At 30.6% G+C, this 10,000-nt stretch overlaps 1 protein-coding gene across 1 annotated transcript in view; it reads left to right on the plus strand.

The window, feature by feature from the left end:
- Positions 1–1,734: 1,734 nt before the first annotated feature.
- The window catches only part of LOC141332271 (ADAMTS-like protein 3), a 15,425-nt gene continuing 7,159 nt past the window's right edge, over positions 1,735–10,000 (plus strand). Inside the window, exons 1-3 of the mRNA XM_073837397.1 lie at positions 1,735–1,936; positions 6,552–6,655; positions 6,744–6,958. Coding sequence (XP_073693498.1) covers positions 1,829–1,936; positions 6,552–6,655; positions 6,744–6,958 — 427 coding nt within the window. The 5' untranslated portion in view covers positions 1,735–1,828. The remainder of the gene's footprint in view (positions 1,937–6,551; positions 6,656–6,743; positions 6,959–10,000) is intronic.

The raw sequence follows: 10,000 nt of genomic DNA on the forward strand, positions 1-10,000 counted from the left end.
AAAGTTGAAATTTCAGCATCATTACTCCAGTCTTCAGTGTCACATGATCCTTAAGAAATAATTCTAACATTTATTGATTTATTAACAATGTTGGAAACAGTTGTGATGTTTATTTATTTATATATTTATTTATTTTTTGGAAGCTGTGATACTTTTTTCAGGATTGTTTGTTTAATAAAAAGTTAAAAAGAACAGCATTTATTCAAAATAGGAATCTTTTGTAGCAATATACACTACTGTTCAAAACTTTTTAAAAAGAAATTAATACTTTTATTCAGCAAGGATGTGTTAAATTGATACAAAGTGATAGTAAAGACTTTTGAATAAATGCTGTTCTTTTTAACTTTTTATTTATCAAAAAATCCTGAAAAAAGTATCACAGGTTCCAAAAAAAAAAATATATATATATAAAAATAAGTAAACATCACAACGGTTTCCAACATTGATAAAAAAAAAAAATCTGTATATTAGAATGATTTCCGAAGGATCATGTGATACTGAAGAAGTAATTATGCTTAAAATTTAGCTTTGCATCACAGGAATAATTTTTTGAAGTACATTAAAATAGAAAACCGGTATTTTAAATTGCAATATCATTTTACAATATTACAGTTTTTATGTAATTTTGATCAAATGCATGCAGCCTTGATGAGCATTAGAGACTTCTTTAAAAAACATAATAATATAATAATATACACTACCATTTAAAAGTTTAGGGTCAATAAGGTTATTTTATTTTATAATTATTATTATTTTTGCTTTTTTGCTTTTTAATGCATTACATTGGTCAAAAGTCACTGAAAACACCTTTACATTGTTATAAAAATGTATATATATATTTTTTTAAACTTGAAAAAAGAAAATGTTTGTTGAGTAGCAAATCAGCATTAGAATTAGAATGATTTATAAAAAGAAAAAGTTTGAAAATTCAGCTTCACATCACAGGAATAAATTAGATTTTACAATATATTCAAATACAAACAAAGAGATTTAAATTTGTAATAATATTTCACAATTTTACCGTTTATACTGTATTTTTGATTTAAAAATAAATATCTTGGTGAGCATAAAATTATTCTCCTTTAAAAAAAAATCTTGACAGCCTAGGCTTTTGATCTCACTACTTACTGAATATTACAGAACATTTGTTTTCTATTTGAATTGGTTCACTCTCTATAGATATATAGATATAGATATATTTTTCATGTCTGTAAGGCAAGTGTACACAGAGTTTCGAAGTTTCTCGCTCAAGTTCACAGAGACCGAGACGGCTGAAAGCACATCCGGTTTGCTTGAATTATTTTACAAAAGCACAACGTTTCGTTGTTATTGTGAGCACACACAAATAAACGTAGGGTCTTTACAGATTCGAAAGATGTATTACTTTTATCTGTGTGACCAAAAATGACAGAGTATTTTAAGAGCAAGTGTCTGCACCGCATGCACAGATTCAACAGCACACATTTTTCTAGCTACTACTTACATATTTGAAATGAAAAGCTATATTTGAGGTTGATGAATTATAAGTAAGCATTTGGATGTCCTGCCTGATGTACTATATTACCACATAGACCAGCCGTTGACTTCCTGTGACTAATGAAATTTTGGTCAACCAGTAGGGGGCAGCCCTAAGAATATTTCATCGTTAAAAAAAGTACTCATATCAGTTTTTTCTGATAATATAAATTATTTTATAACTCTCCTGACTGTTTTTTTCCCGGTATATTTCAGTTGGGTTTCAACAGTGTGGTCCAGATGTTCCAGTTCCTGTGGGCGGGGTTTCAGAGAAAGGCGTGTCTCCTGTCAGCAGGTGGAGGCATCAGGGAGCATGAGGGTTTTGTCCAGCGCAGCGTGTGAAGGATCTCCTCGACCTGAAGACAGGGAAGAGTGCAGCTCACAAGCATGTGTGGAGTGGCTCACTGGCCCCTGGGGGAAGGTACGTTTACTGCCACCTTTATATCAGAATCAGAATCAGAATCAGAATCAGAATGAGCTTTATTGCCAGGTATGTTTACACATACTAGGAATTTGTTTAAGTGACAGCAGCTCCACAGTGCAACAGAGTGACAGTGACAAGACAAGACATAGATTATAAAAAAGAACAATATACAAGTACACAAGACAAAGTGCAAAGTGCAAAATAGCAAAAACACAATAGTTAATAGTTAACACAAATATTCAATTTGACCAGTTTATTGTGGAAAAATGATTTTGAATAGTGTATATAATTAGTGAACAATATAATAGTCCTTTGAGATCATTTGCTTTGGCTGGTAGCCAGTTTAGCAGATATTCTAGATATTGAAGGTAAACAAAGAAAACTATTGGTCAACAATTATCCGTAATTATTTTATGTTAACACTTTAAAACATTTGTCACTTTAAACTTAATTGATCCTTCTTAATTAAAGTATTAAAGAAAAACTTTTGAATTTATTTATAATTATTGGTCAATTATCTGTAAATTATTGTTATTATTATTTTATGAATTATTTGTCATTAAATTTTACTCCTAGAGTCATAGATGATATTCAGTGAGAAAAAAGATTTAAGAAAAGTTTTTATTATCATTGCCTTATTAACTTTTTAATTATTTGTAATTGTTCAGTGTTGTTTTCGTCAACGATGACGATGACAAAATCATTTCGTTGACGCCACTTTTTTTCATGACGATAACGAGACGATGACGAGATAAAAATGGCTCGTTGATGACTAAAACATGACGAGACGTGTGTGAGTTTTCGTTGACGAGACGAGAATAGACAAATGTTAGTGGGTAGTCCGTCAGACGTTTAAAATGCATGACATTTCTGCTTATTGTGCATGCCAATTAAAACTTAAAAAGTATCTGACGCTATGGCAAGCCGTTTTAGCATTAAATACTCTTTGCTATACTAGTATGGCAAGCCGTTTTAGCATTAAATACTCTTTGCAATACTAGTATGGCAAGCCGTTTTAGCATTCTATCCTTGTTTGTCTTTTATGTTCTAAAACATTCCTTCATTATTGTAATTATTGGTGAAAATAGTCGATCCGGAAGCTCACATTGTGTTGAACTATAGATCTGCTATTTTCACAACTTATAAGTGACACTACCCAACAGCAAAATACTTACTGACCTACATTAATTTGTTAAAAGACTACTTTTTTCCCTTTTTTTGACTAAAACTAGACTAAAACCTTTTTGACTTTTCATCGACTAAAATTGGACTAAAATTATCACATATAGAAGTGACTAAAATTTGACTAAAACTAAGAAGCATTTTAGTCCAAAAGACTAAGACTAAGACTAAATCTAAGATGGTTGTCAAAAACAACACTGTAATTGTTGGCAATTTGTTATTTGAAAATAATTAGTATGTCTTTTTTAATACTTCAGTCATTTAACATATTCTTTGAGTTAAAGATCAAAAAAATCTTTTTATTTATTATTAACATAATTTTTTTTATATAAGTAGAAGTTGTATTTGTCATTGAATTTTCCTTCAATCATTTAATATTTTGTTTAAGTGAAAGATGATATTCAGTGAGGAAAAAAAAATAATACAATCATTACTTTTTCTGAATAAAAAAGATTAAATTTTTATTCATTATTAACGTGTCAACTTTTTAAAATAAATTGTATTTTTTTTGTAATTTAATTTTACTTAAAATTAATAAAAGTATTACTTTTTCTGTTATTTGTAAATTATTTGTATTTTTTTATTAATTAATTTTTAATCATCAATTTAAAAATATTTTTTAATCAAATATGATATTCAGTCAGGACAAAAATTAAGGCAGAATTTGTTTTTGGTTTTGTTTCCTATTTTCTGGATTGTGACCTATTAGAAAAGTCAGTTAAGTTACTTTAATATTTAATAACCTAATGATTCATGCAAAAAAATTTATAAAATTGTAAAAAAAGTCTAAAAAGAAATTTACAGTTATGAAATTACTAATAAAACATACTGACCAGTTACAGAATCTAAAAATATGTATGTCGTCTTAAACACGCATACACCATTTCATGTTATTTGCCAGATACCATTATCAGTTTTATATAGCTTATGCCTGTTTAGTATCTGCATCTGCATTTGTTCATTTACAGTGCCCTCCACAAATATTGGCACCCTTGGTAAATATGAGCAGATGCAGCTTTGGAAATAAATCTGCATTGTTTATCCTTTTGATCTTTCGTTCATAAAATTCACAAAATTCTAACCTTTCATTGAAGTAAAACAATGGAAATTGAGGGGAAAATTTAATTATGAAATAAATGTTTTTCTCTAGTTGATGTTAGTCACAATTATTGGCACCCCTAGAAATCCTTATGAGTCAAATATCTCTGAAATATATTCCAGTTCATATTTACATTTTTTTTTTTAGCACACCAGGGTGGAGCTAGGAGCATGAAACTGTCCAGCCCTGACTTTGTTGCACAGGATTTTAAATATGAGGAACACAAAAGTCAAATTCCCTTAAAGGAGTAGTTCACTTTCAGAACAAAAATTTACAGATAATGTACTCACACCCTTGTCATCCAAGATGTTCATGTCTTTCTTCAGTTGTAAGGAAATTATGTTTTTTGAGGAAAACATTTCAGGATTTCTCTCCATAAAATGGACTTCTATAGTGCCCCAGAGTTTGAACTTCCAAAATACAGTTTTAATGCAGCTTCAAAGGGCTCTAAATGATCCCAGCTGAGGAAGTCTTATCTAGTAAAACTATCAGTTATTTTCTAAAAACATTTACAGCTTATATACTTTTTAATCTCAAATGTATGAACTCCCATCTCATTTTCTCCTCCAACTTCAAAATCATCCTACATCGGGTTTACAAAGTGAACATGCAAAGAAGATCAAACACCCTTTACAAAAAAAGGTAAAACAGCGATGTAGGACGATTTTGAAGTTGGAGGAGAAAATGAGATGGGAGTTTTTCGATATACCCCAACTGTCTTGAACCGGAATACACAGAGTTCACACAGAGCTAGACAAGATGAGCATTGGAGGTTAAAAAGTAGGGATGCACGATATTTATCGGACAGATAACCCGATATACCCGATATGGGTAAAAATGACGTAATTTTTATTGCTCCGATAAATAAATGAAATCCGATCCGATAAAGTACTCTTGCTGGTAAATCAATCAATCAATCTGGTTTATCTTAGAGTCATCTGCTTTCCGAGTGCAAGTGACTGCGGCTGTAAACTGCAGTGACTCTCGGCCTTTGTCGCGTGTAATACGTCATCATCTGTGTCGTCATCATCGTCTTCGCAGGTCTGGAAGTTTTTCGCAGTGGCAGAGGAGGACGATGCTATTGCTATTTGCAACACATGTTTAGCAAGGATTCCGAGAGGAGGTAAAAAGCCATCAAGTTTTAACACAACAAATCTCGCTTCAGAGGTCTTCATCGCGGTGAATCTGTTTTAGGGGCCGTTCACATGTCGCGCCTAAAAAAGCGTGGAACACGCTAGACGCGCCACTTTCACTTTCTTTCCAAACCGCTCTGTAGTGTCTGCTGTGGCGTCTGCCGTTGCTAAGCAACCATGACCTGCGCTCTCCATAAAGACGCGGAAGTTTCAGCAAAGGATAAATGGATTTTCAGCATTAAAAATTAAAAATGTTTATTCCTGTACAGCTATGATAAGCTGTTTCTCCACCTTGGCAGTGCTTTCAATGTTATTAAGGGAACGGGTGAAGCTGATTGGTTGGTTCATGTCACATGACCTGCGTTGGGCTTGCGGCATTCTGAAAAGTTGATGTTTTTATCTCGATTCTGATGTTTTATTCCCTGTCTTGTACAATTTGGTTGCTGCACACATTCATAATATGATCAATAAGAAGCTTTAACAGACATTTGGACATCTGACGTTAGTCCATGATGCACTTTTCATTTTTTCCAGGTTGACAAATGTCAAAGCATTTTATTTATTTAGAGTTGTGGTGCCTTCCACAAAAATTAAAACATTTTTGAAGAGTCAGGACTGATGTTTGCTATGATTGTTAGACCCAGATATATACAGTAATATACATTTCATTAGTTTATCTCAGATTTTGTATTCTCCTGGGTGCACAAAATTATCATATAAAAATATGAACGTATCGGTATCGGTATCGGCCACAAGAAGGACTTAATTATCGGCTATCGGTATCGGTAAAAAATTTTCATATCGTGCATCCCTATTAAAAAGTATATAAATTGTAATTTTTTTTTTTAGAAAATAACCAATCTTTTTGCTAGATAAGACCCTTCTTTCCTCGGCTGTGATCGTTTAGAGCCCTTTGAAACTGCATTTTGGAAGTTCAAACTCGGGGCACCATAGAAGTCCACTATATGGAGAGAAATCCTGAAATATTTTCCTCAAAAAACATAATTTCCTTACGACTGAAGAGAGAAAGAGATGAACATCTTGGATGACAAGGCGGTGAGTACATTATCTGTAAAGTTTTGTTTTGAAAGTGAACTACTCCTTTAATTGTCCATCACAAGGAGTAAAACAAGTGGAGGGCACTGTACATCCTCATATTTACTGTGATGTTAATGCATGTCATGTAACATGTTCACAGTGCACAGGTCGCTGTCTTGGGCCAGCGGTGGCCACGCAGAGCAGAACCGTCTCATGCAGACGCTTCAGCAACTCCACGTCCAAAACCTGCGATCCAACAGAAAGGTGCCAGACTTATAAAATATTCAGCATTGCTTATTCTCACATGCAAAACTCTGTTAATGTCTTATTTCTCATTTATGACACCTCGTAGACCGTCACCCGTGAGGAACTGCTCGTCAGAGATGTGTGACGTGCACTGGAAGGTGTTCCCGTGGAGGACGTGTACGGCGTCGTGCGGCAGCGGCTTCCAGTCCCGCCGAGTGGAGTGCCTCCATCGCCAAAACAAAAAAACCCTCCCTGACCTGCACTGCGCCTGGCAACGGCGGCCTTCAACCTGGCAACACTGCAACATCACTTCCTGTGGCAGTGAGTTTTGTCATTTTAGCTGTGTTATAAACCAGAGCGCCGGTACGGTTCGAGGAATGTTTGCCCTCGTTCGCCACCTTTAGAGCGTTCGTGTTTTATTAGGGAAAATATTAGCGACCCGAGGGCGAAATATATTGGCTTGTTCCGTCACTCTCGAAGTCCAAGTTATCACAGCATCCCGAGAGAGCTTGGTTTTTTCTTGAGCTCGGCCATTTCAGGAATCCTGTCTGTGCAAACGTCTGCTTCTTGTTCCTTCGCTCTTCTGCGGTGAAACTTAATGAAACATCATTTTTGTGTCACCTCACTTGTTTCTGGGTGCAGAAATATTTAATAAAACAACACCAATAAATGAATTTAATATTGTTTTTAGAGTGTGAAGTCGCGGTCACGCTAGACCTTGAGCACGAAATGTTGTTTCACACCGCAGCGAACAGGATATGATATCACACTCGAAGGATTCTTTTTTGAGAAGCAATAAATGGCTTAAAACAAATGGTAATATGTTTAAAAAGTGGCAATATACTGTGAAGACTGTGACATTTAGATCTTTGTCTATTGGTCAGATGTTTTTTGTGCTTTGTGAGTTTGCAGGTTAGAGTTCCCTAAACTTAGGACAAAATTAATTGAATGAACAAGTTCTCTCTGTAGAGTATAAAAAAGTGTTTAATAATTAATAATTTAATAATTGTATAAATAAATACAAAAAGACCAAGAAAAAAGACACAGGATTGACAACATTGTGAATATTCAGCACTGTCATTATTTCATTTTATCTTATTTTATTTAAATGTATTATTTTATTTTATTATTTTACTGTAGGAGATAAAGAGAGAACGGTGTTTATTTCATCTCAGTGAAAAATATTATTATTAATAACATAATAATAATTGTTATTATTATAAATAAGCAAATAAATTATATTTTATTATTATAAATAAATAAAGACAAACAAAAAACTCATTAACAGGATTGACAACATTGTGAATATTCAGCACTGTCATTATTTTATTTTAGCTTATTTTTTTCACATTTATTATTTTATTTTATTTTATTACTTTACTGTGGGGGATAAAGAAAAAAAAGTTTATATATTTCATTTCAATGTAAAATATTATTAATAATATAAATAATAATAATTGTTATTATTATAAATAAGTAAATAAATTATATTTTATTATTATAAATAAATAAAGACAAACAAAAAACTCATTAACAGGATTGACAACATTGTGAATATTCAGCACTGTCATTATTTTATTTTAGCTTATTTTTTTCACATTTATTATTTTATTTTATTTTATTACTTTACTGTGGGGGATAAAGAAAAAAAAGTTTATATATTTCATTTCAATGTAAAATATTATTAATAATATAAATAATAATAATTGTTATTATTATAAATAAGTAAATAAATTATATTTTATTATTATAAATAAATAAAGACAAACAAAAAACTCATTAACAGGATTGACAACATTGTGAATATTCAGCACTGTCATTATTTTATTTTATCTTATTTTATTTACATTTATTATTTTATTTTATTTTATTACTTTACTGTGGGGGATAAAGAAAAAAGTTTATATATTTCATCTCAATGTAAAATATTATTATTAATAATATTAATAATAATAATTGTTATTATTATAAATAAGTAAATACATTATATTTTATTGTTGTTGTTATTTATTAAATAAATAAAGACCAACAAAAGACTCATTGACAGGATTGACAACATTGTGAATATTCAGCACTGTCATTATTTTATTTTATTTTATTTTATTATTTTATTGTAGGGGATAAAGAGAAAAATAATATAAATTAAAGCTGCAAAAAAAGTGTTTATATATTTCATTTCGGTGAAAAATATTATTAATAATAATTATTATTATTTATGAAATAAATACATAAATATGTTTATATATTTATCTCTGTAAAAATGTTATTATTATTAATAATAATTATTGTTATTATTAAATGAAATATATTTTTGAAAATGTTATTTTATGTTATTTTATTTTATTTATTTTATTATTTTAGGAAAAAAGTTTTCTCTGTAGGATATTAAGAGAAAAAAGTGTTTATATATTTCATCTCAGTAAAAAGACCAACAAAAATCTTTTTATCAGGATTGACACCATTGTGAATATTCAGCACTGTCATTGTTTTATTTTATTTTATTATTATTATTATTATTATTATTATTATTATTATTATTAATGTTTTTTTAAGTTCTCTCTGTAGGGTATAAAGAGAAAAAAAGTTTATATTATATTTTATAATAATAATAATGATAATAATAATAATAATAATAATAATAATTGTTGTTGTTATTATTGTTAATATGGTTGATTTTAAAAAGACTCATTAACAGGATTAACAACATATTCAGTCTTTCTTCATTTAATTTTTTTTATTATTTTTATTTTAGGAAACAAGTTCTTTCTGTAGGGTATAAAGAGAAAAAAGTGTTTATATGTTATTATTAATTATTATTATTATTATTATTATTATTATTATTATTATTATTATTATTTAATAATGCATTAAAAAGCAATACTATGGACTTGAGGTCAGTCTGTGATGTTTAGATCCTCTATTGTTCAAACGTCTTTGTGCTTTGTGAGTTTGCAGGCCAGATTCACCAAACTTGATTTTATAATGTAGCAGAAGACAAAATTAATGTGAATGAGTTCACATTTCTGTTTTCCCACGGTTCTGTATTAATGTCATTGGAGCAAGTCCCAAAATTTCACAATAATCTTTGTGAAAAATCAATTCGAGATCCAAGGTGGACAAAGCAAGAGGAACAGGAGCAGGTGTTTTATATCATAGATGTTACTGTAGGGGGAATGTAGAAAGGTTCATTAGAAACGGAACAGAGGAGGCAGGAACCGACTCAACATAAACATAAACTTTAATTAATAACTCTAAAATAAACAAGCAAAACACACACACAAAACATAATGTTCTAGGCCTGGTCTTCTTTCATTAGCGCTCGTGCCAAAAAGTGTTCTTATATTTTACCTAAATGAATGTATA

This window comes from Garra rufa, chromosome 3 (assembly GCF_049309525.1).
Source record: "Garra rufa chromosome 3, GarRuf1.0, whole genome shotgun sequence".
In the NCBI taxonomy this organism is placed as follows: Eukaryota; Metazoa; Chordata; class Actinopteri; order Cypriniformes; family Cyprinidae; genus Garra; species Garra rufa.